Source organism: Macaca mulatta, chromosome 10 (assembly GCF_049350105.2).
Source record: "Macaca mulatta isolate MMU2019108-1 chromosome 10, T2T-MMU8v2.0, whole genome shotgun sequence".
Lineage (NCBI taxonomy): Eukaryota > Metazoa > Chordata > Mammalia > Primates > Cercopithecidae > Macaca > Macaca mulatta.
Window position 1 is genome coordinate 13,597,754 of NC_133415.1, and position 27,721 is coordinate 13,625,474.

General features: G+C 49.7%; 1 protein-coding gene and 2 long non-coding RNA genes across 5 annotated transcripts in view; 1 reads left to right on the top strand and 2 right to left on the bottom strand.

The window, feature by feature from the left end:
* The window catches only part of MICALL1 (MICAL like 1), a 36,660-nt gene extending 34,758 nt beyond the window's left edge, over positions 1 to 1,902 (bottom strand). For all 3 annotated transcript variants that reach the window (XM_077949623.1, XM_015150298.3, XM_077949622.1), the window contains exon 1: positions 1,655 to 1,902. In XM_077949623.1, coding sequence (XP_077805749.1) covers positions 1,655 to 1,800 — 146 coding nt within the window. In that variant the 5' untranslated portion in view covers positions 1,801 to 1,902. The remainder of the gene's footprint in view (positions 1 to 1,654) is intronic.
* The window catches only part of LOC144331685 (uncharacterized), a 107,084-nt gene extending 100,488 nt beyond the window's left edge, over positions 1 to 6,596 (top strand). The window contains exon 2 of the long non-coding RNA XR_013399053.1: positions 5,789 to 6,596. This is a non-coding gene — a long non-coding RNA (uncharacterized LOC144331685). The remainder of the gene's footprint in view (positions 1 to 5,788) is intronic.
* Positions 6,597 to 21,220: 14,624 nt separating this feature from the next.
* Positions 21,221 to 27,300, bottom strand: LOC144331696 (uncharacterized). Its single transcript, XR_013399065.1, has 2 exons — positions 26,188 to 27,300; positions 21,221 to 21,320 (listed from the first exon to the last, which is right to left on the bottom strand). It is a non-coding gene; the product is annotated as an uncharacterized LOC144331696 (long non-coding RNA).
* Between the last annotated feature and the right edge of the window lie 421 nt (positions 27,301 to 27,721).

The window sequence follows — 27,721 nt, forward strand, 5'->3', positions numbered from 1 at the left end:
GCAATCCTCACAACAATTCTATGAGCTGTGTCACATTACCAGTCCCACCTCACAGATGAGGACACTGATGCCTGCAGAGAGCCCATGAGGACCCAAGGCCGTGCGCCTAAGACATGGAGAAGCTGAACACAAACCCAGCGGCCTTTACTTTGATGATGACAGGCTCAGGCCCACCAAATGGCTTCACTTCACACCCAAGTCCCCTCCCACACTGGGTTTGTCCCTGCTTCCTGCCTCACTCCTGCGCCTCAGACAGAATAGAAGACCCCTTGGGCCCTCCCTTCCAATGCCCAGGTCCAACCCTGGTGCCCTTTTCCTCCATCCTTCTACCCCCTGCTCCTGGGCAACCAGGCATCAATCTTGTGCCTCCATTAGTATGGGTGTGACATGCCCCACAGTGGGCAGGGACCCACCTACATGGCCACCTCATCTTGTTCCCTTCTGTACCCACAGCCCCAAAACCCTCTCCTCCAGGGCCCAAGCCACGACCCACAGACATGGTACTGCAGGGTACATACAGGTAAACCAGGTGCACCTGCACCATGGAATCCCGAGGCAATCCCTTAGAAGCCCTCCCACATGTTGCCCTTGGACAGTGCAAATCTGGAGGAACAGGCACAGAAAGCCTCCATCTGCCAGGCCGGGGAGGCCCTGGCAAGAGTGCTGCATGCAGAAGGCGTAGGGACCAGAACTCTCCTCCCTGATTCACAGGTGGGACCTGAAGTGCAAGGAATGGCACCACAAAAACTCACCCAGTGTTTTAGGAATGAATGGACGAAAGGAGAAGAGGTTCTCTGCTCAAGGCAGAGAGAGCAAAGACAGAGGCTCCAAGTCAACTGTTCTGGGGAGTCTGAACGCATTTTCCCATGAGAACCTCACTGGGCAGCTCTGGGCAGGAAGGGGCCATTTCACAACCTGCAGCAGCCGGTTGGTGTCTGTCAATCGGATCCTAGGAGTCTTCCCAACATCGCCAGTCCTGTGACTCCTCTTGCGCGCCCCACCTGCGTGCCCCACTGAGGAGGGCAGCAGGGCCATGGAGCACACACTCGGGAGGCAGGGCTGTGTCCTAACTGGGGAGGAGTGGGGAAAGCACAGGGTCTGTACATCCGTTCATCCAACACCTGTTAACGGAGGTCTTCTCTGCGCCGGGAACTGTGCTAGTGTCTGGAGACAAACTCCTATTTGGGGGGTCAGAGAAGTGAAGGTTCACCTGCACACCTGGAGCAAGGGGCCACCCCGTGTGGGAAGCCTCGGGGGAGAGGGGAGGCACAGCGGAGAGGAGTTTAGGGTAGGAGAGGCCCAGGGCCCCCAAAGAGGGCTCAACACCCCTTCAAAGAGGTCAAAGGCTTAGGGGTTCAGTGATCCTCGGCGGAAATCAGCGCTCTGTGGGCGCGGCCGTGTCCCTCGCGGAGGGACCGGCCTCTGGGGGGGGTTTGGGGTCCCAGGGGCTGGGTCAGGACGGCCGGGCGGGGGAGGGGCGCCCGGGGCCGGGGTCTCAGGGACCCGCCCGGCGTCTGGGTTCGTCGAGGGGGTCGGCGTCTCAGCGTCCGGGGGTGGCGCCTGTCACTGCCCGGGCTCCGCGTCACTGAGGGGGGCGGCGGTCGCGGCCCCGGCCCGCCCCGCGCCGCCCGCTAGCCCGGGGCCCCGCACTCACAGCAGGTCGGGCCGGTGCCGGTGCAGGATGGCGCAGAAGGCCAGGCCGTCCCGGAAGGAGCTGCTCAGGTCGCGGATCTCCACGCCGCGGTAGCCCTCGCACTGTCGGCGGCACCAGGCCAGCAGCGCGCCCCGCGGCCCCGCCATGACCCCGCGGCCCGCCCGGCTCCGGCTCTGACTTCGGGGCCCCGGCTCGGCCGGGACGGCGGCCGCCGCGCGGGCCCGGTTTCCGGCTGCGGCTGCGGCTCCGAGCTCGGGCGCCGACCGGCAGGGCGCGGGGCGGGGCGGAGGCGGGGCCGCGGTGTCTTCGCTCGGGCGCCCAGCTGCCCTGCCCCAACCTGCCCAAGCAGCGCCGCCGCGTGGCCCGGCCCGGCCGGCCGCCGCCTACTCCGCGCTGCCCGCTCGCCTCATTGTGGGCCGGCCTTGGGCGCGGGCGTCCCACCGCCTCCGTCCCCGCCCGAGGCGCGCCCCACCCAGCAGCGGCTCCGCCCCCATTACGGAGCCCACCCCTACCAAGACTGGCCGGCGCCCCATCGCCCGCCCCTCGACGGTGCTGGGCCCCCACTGCTCCACTGGGTGCCCGCGAAGCCCCCGCACCCGCCGCAAGCGGGCCACTCCCCACGATGACTTCACTGCCGCGGCCGCCGCCGCGCCGCCCACCAGGAGCCCTCCACCCTTTGGAGGCGGGACACCTCGTGCTCCCATTCGGCCTCCTTCCAGCTCCTAATGATCGCAAATCCCCTCTTCTATCCCTAGCTTGAAACTTTGGGGAGGCAGTTCCCCTGCAGACCCTAAAGCACCCCACCATGGCCACCAGCTTCCCTCACCCTGGCTCCCCACCCTAAAGCACCGCTGAGCTGGAAGTTCTCACGTCCACCATCCCCTACCCCACAGCTTGGCAGGGAGACCCATGCGCCCCTCCGCCACCGTCGGTCCAGGTGTCCCCTTGGTGATTCACTGAGCTATCCTCAGCCCCTGTGTAAGCTCAGGGATCTCGCCCCTCCCCACTGCGGCCTGCCGGGTTCCCTCAGCCATGGTTAGCGCGGTGGTGGTTTGAGCTACTACGGGAAGGACCTAGGCCAAGGAGGCCCCTGCCTGGGAGGCATACAGGCAGTTCGCATCTGGCCCTGGAACCTCCCCAAGACTCATTCTCTATCTTTGCCCTCTTCGAGACACCCGCCAGCCAACCGACCCTTCCAGGCAGCCGACCCTTCCGCAGAGGCCCCTCCTGACTCTCCCACAGATGAATCAGCCTCCATCTGCTGCAGAGGTGGTGATGTCACCCTGACCCATGCAATAGTTAGCCGGAGTGGGTATGTCGCTCCCTCCCAAGGGAAGGAACAGGGTCTTAGTCATCTTCATCACCCCTGAGCACTCAGGGGAGTGGAAAGATCAGGCATTTTGGAGCCCTATCAACCCACACTCCAATCCTGGCTTTCCCCACTCCCTTAGTCATGTGATCTTGTGCCTCCCTGGACCTCAGTTTCCCTGACTTAAAAATGGGGGTAATACCTGTTTTACAAGGTGGCTGAGAGGATTAAGATGTAAAGTGCCTTACCCTTTAGTTATCACTCATAAATTCTATTGACATCTGGTACTTGGTAAACATGATGAAATGGACTGAAATATTTTGTACCCAGACTGTCATCTGGGCCATTCTGGGTAAATTATCAAGGAGAGAGTCCGACTTAGGGAATTCTACCTCCTCAAAGTTCACTGAGTCCCAGTCCAGAATACTGGCCCAGGGCCTGGAGACCCCAGCTTGCCAATCTGGGCTGGCCTCACACTCCTGCAGCTGGAAGGCTGCCATCTTGGCTCAGTATACAGACTCTCAGGCTACCTAGGAAGAGCATGGCCAGAGTTCCTGGCTAGCCTTCTGGACTCCTCACCAGCCCTGGGCTGCCAACTCCTGCCCTGTCCCCTGTGGGATAACAGCAGCAGGAAAGCAGGATTCCGGGTGCTTTTTATGAAATCAGGGACTTGGGTTCAGGATCCTGACACCAGCATCTACCTAGGCCTTCAAAGACCACCCAGGACTCTCATTAAAACCTAGGGAGGGGGGAGGGGGGAGGGTGCCATGATTCACACCTATAATCCCAGCACTTTGGGAGGCCGAGGCAGGTGAATAACCTGAGGTCAGGAGTTTGAGAACAGCCTGGCCAACATGGTGAAACCCGGTCTCTACTAAAATACAAAAAGTTGGGCTGGGCGTGGTGGCTCACTGTAATCCCAGCACTCTGGGAGGCCGAGGCAGGCGGATCACGAGGTCAGGAGATCGAGACCATCCTGGCTAACATGGTGAAACCCTGTCTCTACTAAAAATACAAAAAATTCCTAGCACTTTGGGAGGCCGAGGCGGGCGGATCACAAGGTCAGGAGATCGAGACCACAGTGAAACCCCGTCTCTACTAAAAATACCAAAAATTAGCCGGGCGCGGTGGCGGGCATCTGTAGTCCCAGCTACTCAGGAGGCTGAGGCAGGAGAATGGCGGGAACCCGGGAGGCGGAGCTTGCAGTGAGCCGAGATCGCGCCACTGCACTCCAGCCTGGGCAAGAGCGTGAGACTCCGTCTCAAAAAAAAAAAAAAAAAAAAAAAATACAAAAAATTAGCCAGGCCTGGTGGCACGCGCCTGTAATCCCAGCAGGAGAATGGCTTGAACCCGGGAGGCGGAGGTTGCAGTGAGCTGAGATCGCACCCCTGCACTCCAGCCTGGGCAACAGAGCAAGATGCTGTCTAAAAAACAAAAAACAAACCAAAGAAACCAGGAGGGATTATAGCCCTGTCCTCACGAGCCTAAAGGGCTGCCTTTAGGTCCCTGAAGACAGCTCCAGATCTGATCTTGATCCTGTTGCCGTACTAATAGCTTACACAGCACAGCCTGGTCACCCCCATTAGCCATTTGTGGGCTTTATAAACTCATTATCTGAGTCAGCTCACAATGTTATGAAGTAAGGACCTGTACGACTACAGCTGTGTGACCGCAGGCCAGACAACTCACCCCCGTGAACCCCAATTTCCTACCCTATAAAATGAGGATGATCATCTTTGCCTTGCCTGCGTCCCAGGGTTGTGGGTAACGAGGTGAGATGATGGATGAGAAAATGCTGTGCAGACTGTAAATCCAGGGTTTGGGTGGAAGGTGGGTCTGTGTGTTTACAGGTGAGATCAGAAGCCACAGAGATAGGTGTGTAGAGCACTTGCCCAAAACCGTGCTATAATTTCAGGATTAGAACTGAGGGACTTGGGCCCTTAGTTCAGCGCTGTTTTGTTTTATTTTTAACTATCAGTTAAGAAATGGGGCCAGGCATGGTTGCTCATGCCTGTAATCCCAACACTTTGGGAGGCCAAGGCCAGGAATTCAACACCAAACCAGCCTGGGCAATATAGGGAGACCCTGTCTTTTTTTGAGACAAGTCTCTGTCGCCCAGGCTGGAGTGCAGTGGCTCAATCTTGGCTCACTGCAACTTTCTTTTTTTTTTTTTTTTTTTTTGAGACTGAGTCTGGCTCTGTCGCCCAGGCTGGAGTGCAGTGGCCGGATCTCAGCTCACTGCAAGCTCCGCCTCCCGGGTTTACGCCATTCTCCTGCCTCAGCCTCCCGAGTAGCTGGTGTGGGGAAAAGAAAGAGAGATCAGCCTGTTACTGTGTCTATATAGAAAGAAGTAGACATAAGAGACTCCATTTTGTTCTGTATTTGAGATGCTGTTAATCTGTGACCCTACCCCCAACCTTGTCCTTGCAAGAGACATGTGCTGTGGTAACTCAAGGTTTAATGGATTTTGGGCGTGCAGGGTGTGACTTTGTTCCTAGAAAAGCTAGGTATTGTCCAAGGTTTATCCCCATGTGATAGGATGAAACAATGTTGCTAAAAGGTTTATCTCAAGGCACAGGATTTACCTTTAAACTTATTCATGTCACAGATCCTTGTTCTTATGTCTTACTGCTAATTTCCTCCCTAAAAATGATCCTATTGTCCTGCCACTCCCTTATCTTTAAGATGGTAAAGATAATTATCTATAAATACTAAGGGAACTCAGAGGCCGGGGCCGGCGTGGGTCCTCTGTAAGCTGAGCGCCGGTCCCCTGGGCCCCCGCTTTTCTCTATACTTTGTCTCTGTGTCTTATTTCTTTTCTCAAGTCTCTCGTTCCACCTAACGAGAAACACCCACAGGTGTGGAGGGGCAGGCACCCCTTCATCTGGTGCCCAACGTGGAAGCTTTTCTCTAAGGTGAAGGTACGCTGGAGCGTGGTCATTGAGGACAAGTCGACGAGAGACTCCCGAGTACGTCTACAGTCAGCCTTGCGGTAAGCTTGTGCGCTCGGAAGAACCTAGGGTAACAATGGGGCAAACTAAGAGTAAATATGCCTCTTATCGCAGCTTTATTAAAATTCTCTTAAAAAGAGGGGGAGTTAAAGTCTCTACCAAAAATCTAATTACGCTATTTCAAACAATAGAGCAGTTTTGTCCATGGTTTCCAGAACAGGGAACTTTAGATCTAAAAGACTGGGAAAAAATTGGCAAAGAATTAAAACAAGCAAGTAGGGAAGGTAAAATCATTCCGCTCACAGTATGGAATGATTGGGTCATTATTAAAGTAGCTTTAGAACCGTTGCAAACAGAAGAAGATAGCGTTCCAATTTCTAATGTCCCTAAAAGCTGTGCAGTAGATTGTGAAAAAGAGGCAGGGATAGAATCCTGGAAAGGAAAGGAAAGTTCACACTGTGAATGTGTATCAGAGCCGGCTATGGCTCGGTCAACGCAAAATGTTGACAATAATCAATTACAGGAGGTAGTATATCCTGAAACGTTAAAATTAGAAGAAAAAAATCCAGAATTAGCAGAGCCATCAGAGTCTAAACCACGATGGCCAACTCCTCTTCCAGCAGCTCAAATGCCTGTAACTTTACAACCTCAAATGCGGGTTAAACAAGTACAAACTCCAAAAGAAGATCAAATAGAAAAAGATAGAGTTTCTGTCATGGCAATGCCAATCCAAATACAGTGTCCACAATATCAGCCGGTAGAAAATAAGACCCAGCCGCCAGTAGCCTATCAATACTGGCCGCCAGCTGAACTACAGTATCAGCAGCCCCCAGAAAATCCGTATGGACAGCCAGGAACATTTCCAGTGCCACAGGGCAGGGTGCCATATCCTCAGCCGCCCACCATGAGACTTAATCCTACAGCACCGCCTAGTACACAGGGTAGTGCGTTACATAAAATTATTGATGAGGCAAGAAAACAAGGAGATATTGAGGCATGGCAATTCCCAGTAATATTAGAAGCAAGACCACCTGGAGAAGGGGCCCAAGAGGGAGAGTTTCCCGTAGCTGAAGCCAGATATAAGTCTTTTTCTATAAAAATGCTAAAAGAAATGAAAGAGGGAGTAAAACAGTATGGACCCAACTCTCCTTACATGAGAACATTATTAGATTCCATTGCTCATGGACATAGACTCATTCCTTATGATTGGGAGATTCTGGCAAAATCCTCACTCTCACCCTCTCAATTTTTACAATTTAAGACTTGGTGGATTGATGGGGCACAAGTACAGGTCAGAAAAAATAGGACTGCCAATCCTCCAATTGACATAGATGCAGATCAACTATTAGGAATAGGTCAAAATTGGAGCACTGTTGACCAACAAGTAATAATGCCAAATGAGGCCATTGAGCAAATCAGGGCTATCTGCCTTAGGGCCTGGGAGAAAATCCAAGACCCAGGAACCGCCTGCCCCTCCTTTAATACAATAAGACAAGGCTCTAAAGAGCCCTACCCTGATTTTGTAGCAAGACTTCAAGATGCCGCTCAAAAGTCAATTACCGATGAGAATGCCCGTAAGGTCATAGTGGAATTGATGGCATATGAAAACGCCAATCCTGATTGTCAATCAGCCATTAAGCCATTAAAAGGAAGGGTTCCCGCAGGATCAGATGTAATCTCAGAGTATGTTAAAGCCTGCGATGGAATTGGAGGAGCTATGCATAAAGCTATGCTTATGGCTCAAGCAATCACAGGAGTTGCTTTAGGAGGACAGGTTAGAACATTTGGGGGAAGATGTTATAATTGTGGTCAAATTGGTCATCTAAAAAAGAATTGCCTAGTCTCAAATAAACAAAATGTAACTACTCAAACTACTACAAGAACAGATAAAGAGCCACCTGGCCTATGTCCAAGATGTAAAAAGGGAAAACATTGGGGTAATCAATGTCGTTCTAAATTTGATAAAAATGGGCAACCACTGTCGGGAAACGAGAGGAGGGGCCAGCCTCAGGCCCCGCAACAAACTGGGGCATTCCAAATTCAGCCCTTTGTTCCTCAGGGTTTTCAGGAACAACAACCCCCACTGCCACAAGTGTCTCAGGGAATAAGCCAGTTATCACAATACAGCAATTATCCCCCGCCACAAACGGCAGTGCAGCAGTAGATTTATGCACCATACAAGCAGTCTCTCTGCTTCCAGGGGAGCCTCCTCGAAAAATCCCCACAGGGGTATATGGCCCATTGCCTGAGGGGACTGTAGGACTAATTTTAGGAAGATCAAGTTTAAATCTAAAAGGAGTTCAAATTCATACTGGTGTGGTTGATTCAGACTATAAAGGCGAAATTCAATTGGTTATTAGTTCCTCAGTTCCTTGGAGTGCCAGTCCAGGAGACAGGATTGCTCAATTATTACTCCTACCTTATATTAAAGTTGGAAACAGTGAGATAAAAAGAACAGGAGGGTTCGGAAGCACTGATCCGACAGGAAAGGCTGCATATTGGGCAAATCTGGTCTCTGAGAGCAGACCTGTGTGTAAGGCCATTATTCAAGGAAAACAGTTTGAAGGGTTAGTAGACACTGGAGCAGATATCTCTGTCATTGCTTTAAATCAATGGCCAAAAAATTGGCCTAAACAAAAGGCTGTTACAAGACTTGTCGGCGTAGGCACAGCTTCAGAAGTATACGAAAGTACAATGATTTTACATTGTTTAGGACCAGATAATCAAGAAAGTACTGTTCAGCCAATGATTACTTCAATTCCTGTTAATCTATGGGGTCGAGATTTATTACAGCAATGGGGTGCGGAAATCATTATGCCCGCTCCATTATACAGCCCCACGAGTCAAAAAATCATGACTAAGATGGGATATATACCAGGAAAGGGGTTAGGGAAAAATGAAAATGGCATTAAAGTCCCAATTGAGACTAAGAAAAATCAAGAAAGAAAAGGAATAGGGTATCCTTTTTAGGGGCGGCCACTGTAGCGCCTCCTAAACCCATTCCATTAACTTGGAAAACAGAAAAACCGGTATGGGTAAATCAGTGGCCGCTACCGAAGCAAAAACTGGAGGCTTTACATTCATTAGCAAAGGAACAATTTAAAAAAGGACACATTGAGCCTTCATTCTCACCCTGGAATTCTCCTGTATTTGTAATACAGAAAAAATCAGGCAAATGGCGTATGTTAATGGACTTAAGAGCCGTAAATGCTGTAATTCAACCCATGGGGCCTCTTCAACCCGGATTGCCCTCTCCGGCCATGATCCCAAAAGACTGGCCTTTAATTATAATTGATCTTAAGGATTGCTTTTTTACCATTCCTCTGGCAGAGCAAGATTGTGAAAAATTTGCCTTTACTATACCAGCCATAAATAATAAAGAACCAGCCACCAGGTTCCAGTGGAAAGTACTACCTCAGGGAATGCTTAATAGTCCAACTATTTGTCAAACTTTCGTAGGTCAAGTCCTTCAACCAGTTAGAGACAAATTTTCAGATTGTTATATCATTCACTATATTGATGATATTTTATGTGCTGCAGAAACAAGAGAAAAATTAATTGACTGTTACACATTTCTGCAAGCAGAGGTTGCCAACGCAGGACTAACAATAGCATCGGATAAGATCCAAACCTCTGCTCCTTTTCATTATTTAGGGATGCAGATAGAAAATAGAAAAATTAAGCCACAAAAAATAGAAATAAGAAAAGATACTTTAAAAACATTAAATGACTTTCAAAAATTGTTAGGCGATATTAATTGGATTCGGCCAACTCTAGGCATTCCTACTTATGCCATGTCAAATTTGTTCTCTATCCTAAGAGGAGATCCAGACTTAAATAGTAAAAGAATATTAACCCCAGAGGCAACAAAAGAAATTAAATTAGTGGAAGAAAAAATTCAGTCAGCGCAAATAAATAGGATAGATCCTTTAGCCCCACTCCAACTTTTGATTTTTGCTACTACACATTCTCCAACAGGCATCATTATTCAAAACACTGATCTCGTGGAGTGGTCATTTCTTTCTCACAGTACAATTAAGACTTTTACATTGTACTTGGATCAAATAGCTACATTAATTGGTCAGGCAAGACTACGGATAATAAAATTGTGTGGTAATGACCCAGACAAAATAGTTGTTCCTTTAACCAAGGAACAAGTTAGGCAAGCCTTTATCAATTCTGGTGCATGGCAGATTGGCCTTGCTAATTTTGTGGGAGTTATTGATAATCATTACCCAAAAACAAAAATCTTCCAGTTTTTAAAATTGACTACTTGGATTTTACCTAAAATCACCAGACATGAGCCTTTAGAAAATGCTCTGACAGTATTTACTGATGGTTCCAGCAATGGAAAAGCGGCTTACACAGGACCAAAAGAGCGAGTAATCAAAACTCAGTATCAATCAGCTCAAAGAGCAGAGTTGGTTGCAGTCATTACAGTGTTACAAGATTTTAATCAACCTGTTAATATTATATCAGATTCTGCATATGTAGTACAGGCTACAAGGGATGTTGAGACAGCTCTAATTAAATATAGCATGGATGATCAGTTAAACCAGTTGTTTAATTTATTACAACAAACTGTAAGAAAAAGAAATTTCCCATTTTATATTACTCATATTCGAGCACACACTAATTTGCCAGGACCTTTAACTATAGCAAATGAACAAGCTGACTTACTGGTATCCTCTGCATTCATAAAAGCACAAGAACTTCATGCTTTGACTCATGTAAATGCAGCAGGGTTAAAAAACAAATTTGATGTCACATGGAAACAGGCAAAAGATATTGTACAACATTGCACCCAGTGTCAAGTACTACACCTGCCCACTCAAGAGGCAGGAGTGAATCCCAGAGGTCTGTGTCCTAATGCATTATGGCAAATGGATGTTACCCATGTACCTTCATTTGGAAAATTATCATATGTTCATGTAACAGTTGATACTTATTCACATTTCATATGGGCAACATGCCAGACAGGAGAAAGTACTTCCCATGTTAAAAAACATTTATTATCTTGTTTTGCTGTAATGGGAGTTCCAGAAAAAATTAAAACTGACAATGGACCAGGTTATTGTAGTAAAGCTTTCCAAAAATTCTTAAATCAGTGGAATATTACACATACAACAGGAATTCCTTATAATTCCCAAGGACAGGCCATAGTTGAAAGAACTAATAGAACACTCAAAACTCAATTAATTAAACAAAAAAAAGGGGGAGACAGTAAGGAGTGTACCACTCCTCAGATGCAGCTTAATCTAGCACTCTATACTTTAAATTTTTTAAACATTTATAGAAATCAGACTACTACTTCTGCAGAACAACATCTTACTGGTAAAAAGAACAGTCCACATGAAGGAAAACTGATTTGGTGGAAAGACAACAAAAATAAGACATGGGAAATAGGGAAGGTGATAACCTGGGGAAGAGGTTTTTGCTTGTGTTTCACCAGGAGAAAATCAGCTTCCTGTTTGGATACCCACTAAACATTTGAAGTTCTACAATGAACCCATCGGAGATGCAAAGAAAAGCGCCTCCACGGAGACGGAAACACCGCAATCGAGCACCATTGACTAACGAACAAGCCTTCATCGCCATGGCACATTTATATAGAGGAAAAGGGAGGGAGAACATTGCGGGAAGTCAGGGACCTTGAACGCAGGGACTGGCTGAAGCCACGGCAGAAAAACATAAAATGTGAAGATTTCATGGACATTTATTAGTTCTCCAAAATTAATACTTTTGTAATTTCTTATGTCTTTACTTTAATCTCTTAATTCTATCATCTTCCTTGTAAACTGAGGAGGATATATGTCACCTCCGGACCCTGTGATGATTGCCTTAAACTGCACAAATTGTTTATGGAGCATGTGTGTTTGAACAATATGAAATCTGGGCATCTTGGAGAAAGAACAGGATAACAGCAATGTTCAGGGAACAAGGGAGGCAACCTTGAACTGGCCGCCGGTGAGCCGGACGGAACAGAGCCATATTTCTTCTCTTTTCATTATGCAAATAGGAGAAATATCGCTGAATTCTTTTTCTCAGCAAGGAACACCCCTGAGAAAGAGAATGCGCTCTGAGGGTAGGCCTATAAACGACCCCCTTGGAGGCGTGCCGCCTTTTACGGTTGAAGCCGAAGGGATGAAATAAGCCCCGGCCTCCTGTAGCGCTCCCAGGCTTATTAGGACGAGGAAATTCCCACCTAATAAATTTTGGTCAGACAGGTTGTCTGCTCTCAAACCCTGTTTTCTGATAAGATGTTATCCATGACTATGCATGCCCAAAAATTTTAATTTTAACACCATCCTGTGATCTCATCCTGCCTCCACTTGCTTTGTGATATTCTGTTACTTTGTGAAGTATGTAATCTCGGTGTCATGATGACAATGGTGGTTTTGTTGAAAAGAAAAGGGGGAAATGTGGGGAAAAGAAAGAGAGATCAGCCTGTTACTGTGTCTATATAGAAAGAAGTAGACATAAGAGACTCCATTTTGTTCTGTATTTGAGATGCTGTTAATCTGTGACCCTACCCCCAACCTTGTCCTTGCAAGAGACATGTGCTGTGGTAACTCAAGGTTTAATGGATTTTGGGCGTGCAGGGTGTGACTTTGTTCCTAGAAAAGCTAGGTATTGTCCAAGGTTTATCCCCATGTGATAGGATGAAACAATGTTGCTAAAAGGTTTATCTCAAGGCACAGGATTTACCTTTAAACTTATTCATGTCACAGATCCTTGTTCTTATGTCTTACTGCTAATTTCCTCCCTAAAAATGATCCTATTGTCCTGCCACTCCCTTATCTTTAAGATGGTAAAGATAATTATCTATAAATACTAAGGGAACTCAGAGGCCGGGGCCGGCGTGGGTCCTCTGTAAGCTGAGCGCCGGTCCCCTGGGCCCCCGCTTTTCTCTATACTTTGTCTCTGTGTCTTATTTCTTTTCTCAAGTCTCTCGTTCCACCTAACGAGAAACACCCACAGGTGTGGAGGGGCAGGCACCCCTTCAGCTGGGACCACAGGCGCCCGCCACTTCGCCTGGCTAGTTTTTTGTATTTTTTAGTAGAGATGGGGTTTCACCGTGTTAGCCAGGATGGTCTTGATCTCCTGACCTCGTGATCCGCCCGTCTCGGCCTCCCAAAGTGCTGGGATTACAGGCTTGAGCCACCGCGCCCGGACGGCTCACTGCAACTTTCATCTCCCAGGTTCAAGCGATTCTCCTGCCTCAGCCTCCCTCGTAGCTGGGATTATAGGCACAGGCAACCAAGCCCAGCTAATTTTTTTATTTTTAGTAGAGATACAGTTTTACCATGTTGGCCAGACTGATCTCGAACTCCTGACTTCCAGTGATGCGCCCGCCTCTACCTCCCAAAGTGCTGGGATTATAGGCATGAGCCACCATGCCCAGCCTGAATACACCATTCTTATCAAAAATTTAAAAATGAATCTAAAGTTCCAGTTTGACTGTCTCCTTCAACTCTAGTCCCCTCCCAAGAAGTAGCCGCAGTCGTCGGTGTGAAACAGGTTTCCCCACCATGTTCACACATTTATAGTCAAGCATGGATTCAACACATATTTACTGAGCACCTGTTGGGGGCCAGGAGCTGTAAACAAGCAAACAAATCAACAAGGAGGCTGTGCACAGTGGCACACCCCTGTAATCCCAGCACTTTGGGAAGCCGAGGCAGGTGGATCACTTGAGGTCAGGAATTCAAGACCAGCCTGGCCCACGTGGTGAAAATCCATCTTTACTAAAAATGCAAAAATTAGCCAGGTGTGGTGGCACACGCCTGTAATCCCAGCTACTCAGGAGGCTGAGGCAGGAGAATCGCTTGAATCCGGGAGGCAGAGGTTGCAGTGAACTGATGTTGCGCCACTGCACTCCAGTCTGGGTGACAAAGTGAGACTCTGGCTCAGAAAAAACAAAACCCAAAAAAACCCAAAAAGGAAAAACAGGCCGGGCGCGGTGGCTCATGCCTGTAATCCCAGCACTTTGGGAGGCCGAGGCGGTCAGATCATTTGAGGTTAGTAGTTCGAAACCAGCCTGGTCAACATGGTGAAACCCCATCTCTACTAAAAATTTAAAAATTAGCTGGGCGTGGTGCGTGCCTGTAATCCCAGCTACTCGGGAGGCTGAGACAGGAGAATCACTTGAGCCTGGGAGGCGGAGGTTGCAGTGAGCCGAGATCATGCCATTGTACTCCAGTCTGGGTGACAGAGTGAGACTCTGTCTCAAAACAAAAACAAAAACGAAAACAAGGAGAACCTCAGGTGGTGACTGGTGCTGTGACAGGGAATGATGGGGACACACAGCATAGCCAGGGAAGACCTCTTTGAGATGGTGACATCATTTAGGCTGAAGAACACCTAACTCCCAGGAAAGCAAGTTGAATGCAAGCCAGTGAGAGCTGTCAGTATAGGTAGAGTTTGAATCCTTTCTCTCTTTTTTCGAGACAGGGTCTCACTTTGTCTCCCAGGCTGGAGTGCACTGGCACAATCACGCCTCACTGCAGTCTCCACCTCCCGGACTCAAGCGATCCTCCCACCTCAGTTTCCCGAGCAGTTGGCACTAACAGGCATTCACCACCACACCCAGATAATTTTGTTTATTTTTTGTAGAGGTGGGAGTCTCACTATGTTGCCCAGGCTGATCTTGAACTCCTGTAATCAAGCACTCCACCTGCTTTGGCCTCGCAAAATGCTGAAATTATATGCACAAGCCCCCGCATCTGGCTGAATCCTTTCTAATTTCTTCCCAGGTAACGGCTGCAGATGTCCAGCCATGGGGCAGGATCCTGGCAGGGAAAGGCTGGCTCGGCCAGAGAAGGAAACAGTTCTGTAAACAATTCTGCCTGTAGCCTAATAAAGGCAGGGAAAAGGAAACCAGAGGAACCATGGGAACCTAAAGGAGGCCCTTGACAGTTTGAGGCAGACGGTCGTGTTTTTCCATGCACCATTCTTCCAGCCAACATGCTTTGTAGGATGGCTTTGCAGGAGGGAGGTACAAAAGCAAGATTAAAAAACAAGAACGTGGCCGGGCACAGTGGCTCACGCCCGTAATCCCAGCACTTTGGGAGGCTGAGGTGGGCAGATCATTTGAGGTCAGGAGTTCAAGACCAGCCTGGCCAACACGGTGACACCCCGTCTCTGCTAAAAATACAAAAATTAGGCCAGGCGTGGTGGCTCATGCCTGTAATCCCAGCACTTTGGGAGGCCAAGGCGGGCGGATCATGAGGTCAGGAGATTGAGACCATCCTGGCTAACATGGTGAAACCCCGTCTGTACTAAAAAAATACAAAAAATTGGCCGGGCGTGGTGGTGGGCACCTGTAGTCCCAGCTGCTCAGGAGGCTGAGGCAGGAGAATGGCATGAACCTGGGAGGCGGAGCTTGCAGCGCGCCAAGATCGTGCCACGTCACTCCAGCCTGGGCGACAGAGCACGACTCCATCTCACAAAAAATAAAAATAAAAAAAATAGCCAGGGGTTGTGGCAGGCGCCTGTAAGCCCAGCTACTCCGGAAGCTGAGGCAGGAGAATCGCTCGAACTCAGAAGGGAGAGGTTGCAGTGAGTAAAGATGGTGCCACTGCACTCCAGCCTTGGTGATAGAAAAAAACCAAACCAAACCAAACCAAAACAACAACAACAAAACAAAAACAAAAACAGGCCGGCACGGTGGCTCACACCTGTAATCCCAGCAGTTTGGGAGGCTGAGGTGGGCAGATCACCTGAGGTCAGGAGTTCGAGACCAGCCTGGCCAACATGGTGAAATCCCGTCTCTACTAAAAATACAAAATTAGCCAGGCACGGTTGCATATGCCTGTAATCCCAGCTACTCAGGAAGTTGAGGCAGGAGAATCGCTTGAACCCGGGAGGTGGAGGTTGCAGTGAGCTGAGATGTGCCATTGCACTCCAGCCTGGGCAACAAGAGCAAAACTCCGTCTTGAAAAAAAAAAATCCAAGGTTTAAATGTTTTCCCAACATGGAATCTCATCATCCTTACTTTGGATCCAGTGTGCTGAGAAAAATTTAAGACTCCGTCTCAAAAAAGAAAAAAATTATTTTTCTCACTCGTGGAATCTAAAAAAGTTGATCTCATAGAAATAGAGAGTAGAGGCCTGATGTGGTAGCTCACGCCTGTAATCCCAGCTACTTGGGAGGCTGAGGCAGGAGGATCGCTTGAGCCAGGGAGGCAGAGGTTGCAGTGAGCTATGATTGTATCACTGCACTCAAGCCTGGGCAATGGAGTAAGACCCTGTCTCAAAAAAAAAAAAAAAAAAAAAAAAGAAAGAAAGAAAAGAAAGAAAGAAATAGCGAGTAGAATGGGCTGGGGGGTAGTGGGAGTGGTTGGGGAGATGTTGGTCAAAGGGTGCAAAATTTCAGTTAGATAGGAGGAATAAGTTCAAAGGATCTATTGTGCAGTGTGATGACTATTGTTTTTTGTTGTTGTTGTTGTTTGTTTGTTTGTTTGAGACGGAGTCTTGCTCTGTCACCCAGGCTGGAGTGCAGTGGTGCGATCTCAGCTCGCTGCAAGCTCCGCCTCCCGGGTTCATGCCATCCTCCTGCCTCAGCCTCCCCAGCAGCTGGGACTACAGGCACACGCTGCCTTGCCTGGCTAATTTTTTTGTATTTTCAGTAAAGACGGGGTTTCACCGTGTTAGCCAGGATGGTCTTGATCTCCTGACCTCATGATCTGCCCACCTCGGCCTCCCAAAGTGCTGGGATTACAGGCGTGAGCCACTGCACCCGGCCTATGGTGACTGTTGTTAATGACAATATATTGTGGGGTTTTTGTTGTTGTTGTTGTTGTTTTTTGAGACGGAGTCTCACTCTGTCACCCAGGCTGGAGTGCAATGGTGCGACCTCAGCTCACTGCAACCTCCACCTCCCGGGTTCAAGCAATTCTCCTGCCTCAGTCTCCTGAGTAGCTGGGATTACAGGCACCTGCCACTACGTCCGGCTAATTTTTGTATTTTTAGTAGAGACGGGGTTTCTTTTTTTTTTTTTTTTTTTTTTTTTTTTTTTTTTTTTGAGACGGAGTCTCGCTCTGTCGCCCAGGCTGGAGTGCAGTGGCGCGATCTCGGCTCACTGCAAGCTCCGCCTCCCGGGTTCAGGCCATTCTCCTGCCTCAGCCTCCCGAGTAGCTGGGACTACAGGCGCCCACAACCGCGCCCGGCTAATTTTTTGTATTTTTAGTAGAGACGGGGTTTCACCATATTGGTCAGGCTGGTCTTGAACTCCTGACCTCATGATCCGCCCACTGCGGCCTCCCAAAGGGCTGGGATTACAGGCATGAGCCACTGTGCCCAGCCTAGGATTGTATTTTTCTTTTCTCTTTTATTTATTTTTTGAAACGTAGTTTCATTCGTTGCCCAGGCTGGAGTGCAATGGTGTGATCTTGGCTCACTTCAGCCTTCCCCTCCTGGGTTCAAGCAATTTTCCTGCCTGAACCTCCCAAGTAGCTGGGATTACAGGCGCCCACCACCACGCCCGGCTAATTTTTGTATTTTTAGTAGAGTTGGGGGTTTCACTATGTTAGCCAGGATGGTCTTGATCTCCTGACCTTGTGATCCGCCTGTCTCGGCCTCCCAAAGTGCTGGGATTATAGGTGTGAGCCACCGCGCCCGGCCTCTTTTTTTTTTTTTTTTTGAGATGGAGTCTCACTCTGTTGCCCAGGCGGAATGCACCCAGGCTGGAGTCTGCCTCCCAGGTTCAAGTGATTCTCCTGCCTCAGCCTCCCAAGTAGCTGTGATTACAGGCATGCGCCACCATGCCCAGCTAATTTTGTGTATTTTTAGTAGAGACGGGGTTTCACCATGTTGGCCAGGCTGATCTCAAACTCCTGACCTCATGATCCACATGCCTTGGCCTCCCAAAATGTTGGGATTATAGGCGTGAACCACCCCGCCCAGCCAATTCTAGGATTCTTAGGGTGGAATTCTCCAAGTTCCACAGCTGTTTTCTGTGAATCTGACCACTCTGCTCTTCTCTCTTCTACCCAGGCTGTGCCCCAGGAATCAGGGCCCTGCCCAGGTTCTTGGCTCTGAGCTGCTCCCTGGGGGGCAGCCGGGCAGAGCAGTGGACAATGGAAGCATTGTGAGACCTCTGAAGCTGGGGCCTGGGGCAGTGGAAGGCGCTGCACTGGTCGCTGGAGTGTCAGTTGCTTCACCATGTTCCCTTCTTGCTGGGCCAGAGGCATGCCTAGAACATGCCAGGACGGCACCCTGAGCCCCAGCCCTGCCCGCCTGGGTGAGGCCTGGGTCTCCTGGAATCCCAGCTATGCCTGAGGACAGACAGCTATTCCAAGCCTTTGTTCACAGACCATCCTGCCCCAGCAGATACACATTCTGGAAAATACACCTGGGACTGGGCAAGTAGTCTTGCCTCCCTACCTCTAAACTGAACTACCCTCCAACTAAACCCTCTGGAACAGAGAGGACATGTGCTGGCTCTCACTGGACGGGTGCTGTCTGAACTGGGAAACCCTCACACTTGTCTGGGGCTCCACGAGGGGGGCAGGTCAAAGAAGCCACTGAAATATCCCAACTGGCAGGGAACCTTATCTAGCAAAGCCCTCTCAGTACACTGAGAGGAGAGCCTGCAGCCCAGAGAGCAGAGGTGTTTGCTCAGGGTTGTGGAGACTCTTAGGAGGGGAGCAGGGACCCGCATCCAGCAGCCCCAAACTCTCTGTGCTTCTGGCTGCTTGCTGAGGTCTCAGTCTGCCAGGTTGTCTCCGCTTTTGACTGCTCTTGAAATGGCTACTGCTGCTGTTCCAAATTGTCCACAGGTTTTATGACCTAGCTCAGAGATCATCCCCTCCCTGAAGTCTTCCCTGATAGTCCCAGACAGAAGCTGCAACTTCAGATCTTCTCACAGAATCCCACCCTTAGAGGGGACCTAGAGGGGATGTCCTTGCTAATTTACAGAGGAATTTCCACGTCTCCTACTGGCAGACCAGTGTGGAAGAAGCTCTATAAACAATCACAGAAAGACAAGGGAAGGGATGTGATGGAGAGAGGGGCCAATGCTATAGGGCTTCCAGAAAGAGCCTTTCACCTCCTGCCAGGGACTGAGAGACAGCCCAGAGGGCTGCACGAAGGAGGTGGCATTTGAACTGTTGCTCACATTGTATGGCATGTATTTGTGCATACCTATGTCTCTTCATTGGGCTGTGACATCATTAATAATACAGTTACGTAACTTTATGACCACTAACCACACTCTAGACATCGTGTATGTGTGTGTGTGTGTGTGTGTGTGTGTGTTTGTTGTTAAGGTACATTACCATATTGAATCCTCACAATTCTATGAGCTAGGAGCTATCCCATTATCCCCATTTACTGATGAGGACAAGGCTCTGAGGGTTCAACAAGCATGTTCAAAGCCACACAGCTGTCAAAACTTGCAGTCACGCTTGAAAACTAAAACTAAAAGTAAAATGAAATGAATATAATACGAATATAACTAGCAACAACAAAAATGGTCAGGACTCAGCCTATTTTTTTTTTTTTCTGGCCAGGCTGAGTGAAGTGGTGCAATCTCGGCTCACTGCAACCTCCGCCCCCCGGATTCAAGGGATTCAGTCTCCCCAGTATGTAGCTGGGATTACAGGCACCTACTACCATGCCACTAATTTTTGTATTTTTAGTAGAGACGGGGTTTCACCATGTTGGCCAGGCTGGTCTCTAACTCCTGACCTCAGGTGATCCACCCGCCTCAGCCTCCCAAAGTGCTAAGATTACAGGTGTGAGCCTAGCTCTGGCCTCAGCCTAGCTCTTTCTGACTTCACAAAGAACCTTCTTCTGGTGTATGGAGGCAGAAGTTGTGTGCAGTTCACCATTGCATGCCTGGTTTTCACTGTAAATTCATTCGTTATCTTCCCGTGAGTTTGGTGAGCAAGAGCCCTGCTGGGAGCCCCAGCTCCACAGCCTCTGGAGGCCCTGGCTGCACTGAGGCCTTGATCCACGATGCCAAAGGCCATTTCTGGACAGAAAGCTCCGAAGGCCTCTAGCCTTTGCTGTCTAGGAACTTCATCTCCCCTTCAACTTCAGTAATTATTGGTGCTGGGATTTTTCCAGCAGGTCAGCAGGATTGATGTTTGGGTGCTAACGTAGTATTCAAGGCCCTAATAGTTGGGCTCCTGTCACTCTGTAGGAGGAGCTCAGGGACATAAATTTGGCAGGAAGAAATGGAAGGAGACTAGAGCCTATAATCCCAGCTAGCTACTCAGGAGGCTAAATTGTTTTAATCCGGGGACAGAGGTGGCAGTGAGCCAGACTGCACCATTTCACTCCAGCCTGGGCAAAAAAAAATAAAAATAAAAAGCCAGCTAGGCTGAGTCCTGACTTTTATTTTACTTGACTTAGAATTTGGTCTGCATAGCAAGTCCACTGTTTATGATTTGGCTGTAGGTTTAGGGGGTGCCAGATGATTTGGGGTGGAGAGCTACAGCCCTCCCTACTACCCCCTCAGTATCAATCTGGCCTGCTCTGCAGGGCAAAGGCAGGCAGAGAGGGAAATGGTTTCTGAGCCTTCCTGACACAGGAAGGTCGCCTCTCCTCCGAGGCCTGAGTGGCAAGGAAGGGGCTGTCAGGGACCGGAAGAGGCCTGTTTGTCTCCCAGCTACCTGAGGTCATATGTATATGGTGTTGTGAGCTAGGCAGCTCTTCCTCTTAGAAACAGAAAGTGAGGCTTGTGTTGAAATTCTGGGAGTGAGCTGCTGTTTCCTCTAAATAGAGCAGGGGTTGGAGAGGGCACAACTTATCCCCAGGTGATACAATACACCCGGGATGGATATAAGTCATCCCAAACACCTATATCATACCCGAGTTCAATATACTCAGATTTATGTATTACTTAGGGACAGGGTCTTTTTTTCTTTTTTTTTGAGACGGAGTCTCGCTCTGTCGCCAAGGTTGGAGTGCAGTGGCCGGATCTCGGCTCACTGCAAGCTCTGCCTCCCGGGTTCCCGCTATTCTCCTGCCTCAGCCTCCCGAGTAGCTGGGACTACAGGCGCCAGCCACCTCGCCCGGCTAGTTTTTTGTATTTTTTAGTAGAGACGGGGTTTCACCGTGTTAGCCAAGATGGTCTTGATCTCCTGACCTCATGATCCGCCCGTCTCGGCCTCCCAAAGTGCTGGGATTACAGGCTTGAGCCACCGCACCCGGCCTGGACAGGGTCTTGCTCTGTCGCTCACGCTGGAGTATAGTGGTGTGATCATAGCTCACTGTAACTTTGAACTCTGCTCAAGCAACCCTCCCGCCTTAGACTCCCAAGTGGCTAGGACTACAGGCACGCACCACCACGCTTGGCTAATTTATTTGATTTGATTTGATTGATTTATTTTGAGACAGAGTCTCGCTTTGTCACTCAGGCTGGAGTATTGTGGCATGATCTCGGCTCACTGCAAGCTCTGCCTCCCGGTTCACGCCATTCTCCTGCCTCAGCCTCTCTAGTAGCTGAGACTACAGGCGCCCGCCACCACGCCTGGCTTTTTTGTATTTTTAGTAGAGATGGGGTTTCACCGTGTTAGCCAGGATGGTCTCGATCTCCTGACCTCGTGATCTGCCTGCCTCGGCCTCCCAAAGTGCTGGGATTACAGACGTGAGCCACTGCGCCCAGCCCTCATTTTTAAATTGTTTTTCTAGAGACAGGGTCTCATTATCTTGTCCAGACTGGTCTCAAACTCCTAGGCCTAAGCAATCCTCCCACCTCAGCCTCCGGAGGTGTTGGGATTACAGGTATGAGCCACCGTGCCAGGCCTATGCTGACACTTAGAAAGACCCAGGTAGGGGAGAATTACTCTCCTCATTCGACTGATGACAAAACAGAGGTTCAGAGAAGTTAAGCCAAGTGCCTGGAATTTTCCAGTTTCAAGGGGCAGCGTCAGTGTTTGAACCTAGACTCCCTTCCACTTCCCAACCATGACTGAGAGTGAAGTCCACCCTCCCAGGATCCACTGGCCCCAGGGAAAAAGTAGGGGTGGGAGGTAACTTGATCATAATCAAGAGGCTGGATAGGGGCAGGGTGGGGCCAGAAAGAAAGAAAAGCCAGGTTTTTCAGTTGCAGGCTTGACGGGAATGTGGAGCCACAGGAACCAAGACAAGTTGCTGCTTCCCCTAGCCCTCTTCCCTCGGGAAAATCTCAGGAACTTGCTGATCAGGCTTTGGACCTTTCCCTTGCCTCCCTCTCAGCCTCTTCTTGCTGCCCTTCCCCCAACACTGGAGGCCGGCTCCTGACCTGAGCCACAGCGCACTCCAGCCTATATCCAGTCTGCAAGGCAGGCTGGGGGTGGGGACGGGAGGCCACTGTTGGCAAGAGCCAGCACAGGCACAGCCACGGCTTTCCCTGGCTAAAAGCTGGGCTGGAGAGCACATCTATTCATCAATTCATCGGTGCCACTACATCCCAGACAGGATTTAAGGCACACTCCAGCCTTATTCCCATACTGATATTGTTGCATTCAATCCTTATTCACTTACTTCCTCTTCCATTCACCATTCATTCAACAGAATCACTTTACCGAAAGGGTCATTGCTCCCAAGCACTGCCTCTTTCCTCCAGTGCTCACAGAGCTCCTGGCCCATTTAGATCCTTAGAATGTCACCCAGAATTCTAGAACGCAGGGCTGCAGCCCCCAGACAGCAGCTGGTCCCACTGCCTCATTTAGAAGATGAAGCCATCAGGAGCCACCTATGGTCAAGGCCATCTTAGGAGGAAAAGCGCCCCACGCTCCCATCTTGGGCTCACAATCCAGTGTAGAAGGATGCAGAGAGTGGGACTGTGTGGAAAGAAGTGTGCCAAGCAAAGGCCGGGCGCAGTGGCTCACGCCTGTAATCACAGCACTTCGGGAGGCCAAGGCAGGCAGATCACCTGAGGTCAGGAGTTCGAGACCAGCCTGGCCAACATGGTGAAACCCCATCTCTACTGAAAATACAAAAATTAGCCACGCATGGTGGCAGGTGCCTGTAATCCCAGCTACTCGGGAGGCTGAGGCAGGAGAATCGTTTGAACCCGGGAGATGGATGTTGCAGTGAGCTGAGATCATGCCATTGCACTCCAGCCTGGGCAACAAGAGCAAAACTCTGTCTCAAAAAAAAAAAAAAAAAAAAAAAAAAAAAGGTGTGCCAATCCCACCAGGGCTTGTCTGAGGAGGAACCAGCTCTAGCCTGGCAGCCTGGAGACCAGAGTTCCAGCCCCAGCTGTTCATTGCCTCTGCCCAAATTGTTAGGCCCTGGGCACCTCCAGCTGGATGTCCTACAGGCTCCTCAAACTCCTGTTCCCTATCCACTTGCACTTACCTCCTCCAGTCCCAGACCTGCTCCAGCCACCAATCTCATCTCAGACAGCCCAAGAACTGGGCATCTCCCTTCCCTACAGACTCCACATCCACTCAGTTGCCATATCCAAGTCCTGTCCTCTGCAACTTCTCAATCTCTCCAATTCTCCCCTCATGCCTGCTGCCGCCACTGTGCGTGGGGCCCAGTTCCTCCGTGGCTGGCTGCTCTAGACAAGTGCCTTGACCTCTGTGAATGGGCCTCCACACTGTCTATACGGGCCCTCTCTTTGGTCCTTGGAGCAGTTAAGAGAGCCCCAGGCGGGAGTCCGCAGGTTTCCAGTCCCAGCTCCACCACGAAGTAGCCGGGCTCTTCCACACATGACCTGCCTCAGTAATCTATGGCTCTATGGCTTTGGAGGCCAAAGTCATGGCCAGCTAATAATGGCCTCCTTCCCCTTATCACACACTGTAGCCAGGTGTTTTAGTAAGGCCCTCCTCCCCTCATCACACACTACTGCCAGGTGCTAAGAACTTTACATAACTTGATGCACAGAACAATTCTGAGGCAGGCGCTAATCCCATTGTAGAGATGAGAAAGGTGAGGCACTGAAAACTACGTAACTGCTCAGCTGGTATGTGGCAGTCAGGACTCAGACCTAGGTCCAAGGAAGTCCAAGCCCACGTACTTTGTTCTGCCCCATTCTCTTGCTGGTGGACAAACTTCTGGAAACTGGTACCACCCAGAGCTCCCCATTCCCCGATAACAAAGCCCTTGCTCTCCTTAGCATGCGGGGGATCATGAACCTGGTTCTTCTGCTCTGATGGAATAAAAATCCTGAGCTGGCCACAGCTGATGAATGCTGTGCATTCCGCAAGTGGTGCCAGGCAGAGTCCAGCTGTGCCTGCCCCCCTCACAGGGGTTGCTGGCTGCCTGTCCCTGCTGCCAAGCCTGGACCAAGCTGCTGGGAGATGGCCCCAAGCCAGGCACTCATGCACACTGGGTCTATGTGACCCAGAGCTCCTGCAATGGCCTCACAGCAAGAAGAGTGCCAAGAGCTGTGTCAGACAACACACTTGGACCTGGCATAATTGTAACGATAGAGAACTATGACATGAACTATGAAACTCTGGCATTGAATTCAAAACATGTTAACCCAGGGGGCTGCCCAGTGGAGTCGGAGTTCCTTCAAGTCACCATCGCCAAACGTCAGGGCATGGTGGAAAAAGAATGAGACATTCTTTAGGAGGAATCAATGCACAGCAACCTCCCTGCACCAAGGAACCATGTGGTAGCCAGGGAGTGGGGGGTTAAGGAGCCCTGGCTGGCACCGGGCCACTCATTCGGTTCCAACAAGGCAACAGATGAAGGACGGCTTGGAAAGCTACCAAGAGCTCTAGAAATGTTTGGACTTATAACTGGAGGCTGCTTTTTAAAAATTCCTTTGGGGCTGGGCGTGGTGGCTCATGCCTGTAATCCCAGCACTTTGGGAGGCCGAGATGGGCAGATCACGAGGTCAGCAGATCAAGACCATCCTGGCTAACACTGTGAAACCCCGTCTCTACTAAAAATACAAAAAATTAGCCTGGCGCGGTGGCGGGCGCCTGTAGTCCCAGCTGCTAGAGAGGCTGAGGCAGGAGAATGGCGCGAACCCAGGAGGCGGAGCTTGCAGTGAGTGGAGATCGCGCCACTGTGCTCCAGCCTGGGCGACAGAGTGAGACTCCGTCTCAAAAAAAAAAAAAAAAAAAATTCCTTTGGGACCGGGCACAGAGGCTCATGCCTGTAATCCCAGCACTTCGGGAGGCCAAGGTGGGTGGACTGCTTAAGCTCAGTTCAAGACCAGCCTGGGCAACATGGCAAAACACCATCTATACAAACAAAACTATAAAAAATTAGCTGGGCGTGGTGGTGTGTGCCTGTGGTCCCAGTTAATTTGGAGGCTGAGACAGGAGGATCACTTGAGCCCAGGAGGCAGAGGCTGCATTGCAGTGAGCCAAATTTGTGCCACTGCACTCCAATCTGGGTAACAGAGTGAGACTCTTGTCTCAAAAAAGAAAAAAAAAACACAAAATACCCTGGTGCGGTGGTTCACACCTGTAATCCCAACACTTTGGGAGGCCAAGGCGGGCGGATCACAAGGTCAGATTGAGACCATCCTGGCTAACACAGTGAAACCCTGTCTCTACTAAAAATACAAAAAATTAGCTGGGCGTGGTGGCAGGTGCCTGTAGTCCCAGTTACTCGGGGGGCTGAGGCAGGAGAATGGCGTGAACCCGGGAGGCAGAGCTTGCAGTGAGCTGAGATTACGCCACTGCACTCCAGCCTGGGCCACAGAGCGAGTCTCCGTCTCAAAAAAAAAAAAAAAAAAAAAAAAAAAGACCTTCTTCCAAATAAGGTCATGCTGGCTGGGCACAGTGGCTAACGCCTGTAATACCAGCACTTTGGGAGGCTGAGGCAGGCAGATCACCTGAGGTCAGGAGTTTAGAGACTAGCCTGGTTGCCGGGTGCGGTGGCTCACGCCTGTACTCCCAGCACTTTGGGAGGCCGAGACGGGCGGATCACGAGGTCAGGAGATCGAGACCATCCTGGCTAACACGGTGAAACCCCATCTCTACTAAAAAATACAAAAAAAAACTAGCCGGGCGAGGTGGCGGGCGCCTGTAGTCCCAGCTACTTGGGAGGCTGAGGTAGGAGAATGGCGTAAACCCGGGAGGCGGAGCTTGCAGTGAGCTGAGATCCGGCCACTGCACTCCAGCCTGGGTGACAGAGCAAGACTCCGTCTCAAAAAAAAAAAAAAAAAAAAAAAAAGAGACTAGCCTGGCCAACATCGCAAAACCTAATCTCTACTAAAACTACAAACATTAGCCAGGCATGGTGGCGTGCACCTGTAGTCCCAGCTACTTGGGAGGCTGAGGAAGGAGAACCACTTGAACCCTGGAGGTGGAGGTTGCAGTGAGCCGAGATCACAACATTGCACTCCAGCCTGGGCAACAAGAGCAAAACTCCGACTCAAAAAAATAAATAAATAAAAATACAAATACAAAAAATTAGCCAGGCATGGTGGCATGCAACTACTTAGGAGGCTAAGGCAGAATTGCTTGAACCTGGGAGGCAGACGTTGCAGTGAACAGAGATCGTGCCACTGCATGCCAGCCAAACAAATAAGGTCATGCTGATGGCATCCAGGGCTTAGGATATGGACGTATCTTCTTGGGAACCACCATTCAGTTCCCAATAATAATGATCAAATCAATGGGGAAAAAGAACATACTGAAAAGCTTATGAATTCCAAGTGTGGGGGAAATAGTAACTGAATATCCATTATAGGCCAGGCACTGCACTGGGCACTCAAATAGCATTCTCATTTATTCCTCACCACTGCCCAGTGAGCCAGGTTCTGCTAACCTTATTTTATATACAAGGATCCAGGCAGAGATGTGAGGCAACTTGAAAGCAGAGGCTTCCAGTCCAAGTACCCACTACATGGTGACAGGTATAGCACTAACACTGTGGGTAGGTGGGAAACCATTTAGCTCAGCTCCAGCAGCTGCCTAATGTGACCTTAATCAAGTCACTAACTACTGTGGGGTTCATTTCCTCATCAATAAGATGAGGAACTACTACTAAACCTCAGTTGCAAGGTATAAGTAACGTATATGGATCCCTCTTTGCATAGTTCCTGGCAGTAGGAAGTGTACAATAGTTTATTTCCAGGACCCAGCACTGCCACAATTATGTCATGAAAATTACAGAAGGTCATTTAAATTTCATAGGATTTTGTGAGGCACAAACAAAATACTGAATGTGAAAATGTCCTGTAAACCGAAATATTGTTTTATGAACAAGAGGGATTTAAGAATTCAATTTAGAGCCAGGGGCGGTGGCTCACGCCTGTAATCCCAGCACTTTGGGAGGCTGAGACGGGTGGATCACAAGGTCAGGAGATCAACACCATCCTGGCTAACACGGTGAAACCCCATTTCTACTAAAAAACACAAAAAATTAGCCGGGCGTGGTGGCAGGTGCCTGTAGTCCCAGCTACTCGGGAGGCTGAGGCAGAATGGCGGGAACCCGGGAGGCAGAGTTTGCAGTGAGCCGACATCGCGCCACTGCACTCCAGCCTGGGCGACACAGCGAGACTCCATCTCAAAAAAAAAAAAAAAAAAGAATTCAATTTAGGCGGGGCGTGGTGGCTCATTCCTGTAATCCTGTAATCCTAGCACTTTGGGAGGCCAAAGCAGGCAAATCACTTGAGGCCAGGAGTTTGAGACCAGCCTGGCCAACATCGTAAAACCCACCTCTACTGAAAATACAAAAATTAGCTGAGTGTGGTGGCACATGCCTGTAATCCCAGCTACTTGGAAGGCTGAGGCAGAACTGCTTGAACCTGGAAGGCGGAGGATGCAGCGAGCCGAGATCACACTACTGCACTCCAGCCTGGGAGACAGAGTGAGACTCTGTCTCAAAAGCATAAAATAAAAATAATTCCATTTAAACACTAACAACTGTTGTATACTGAAAGCATCAGGACACATGG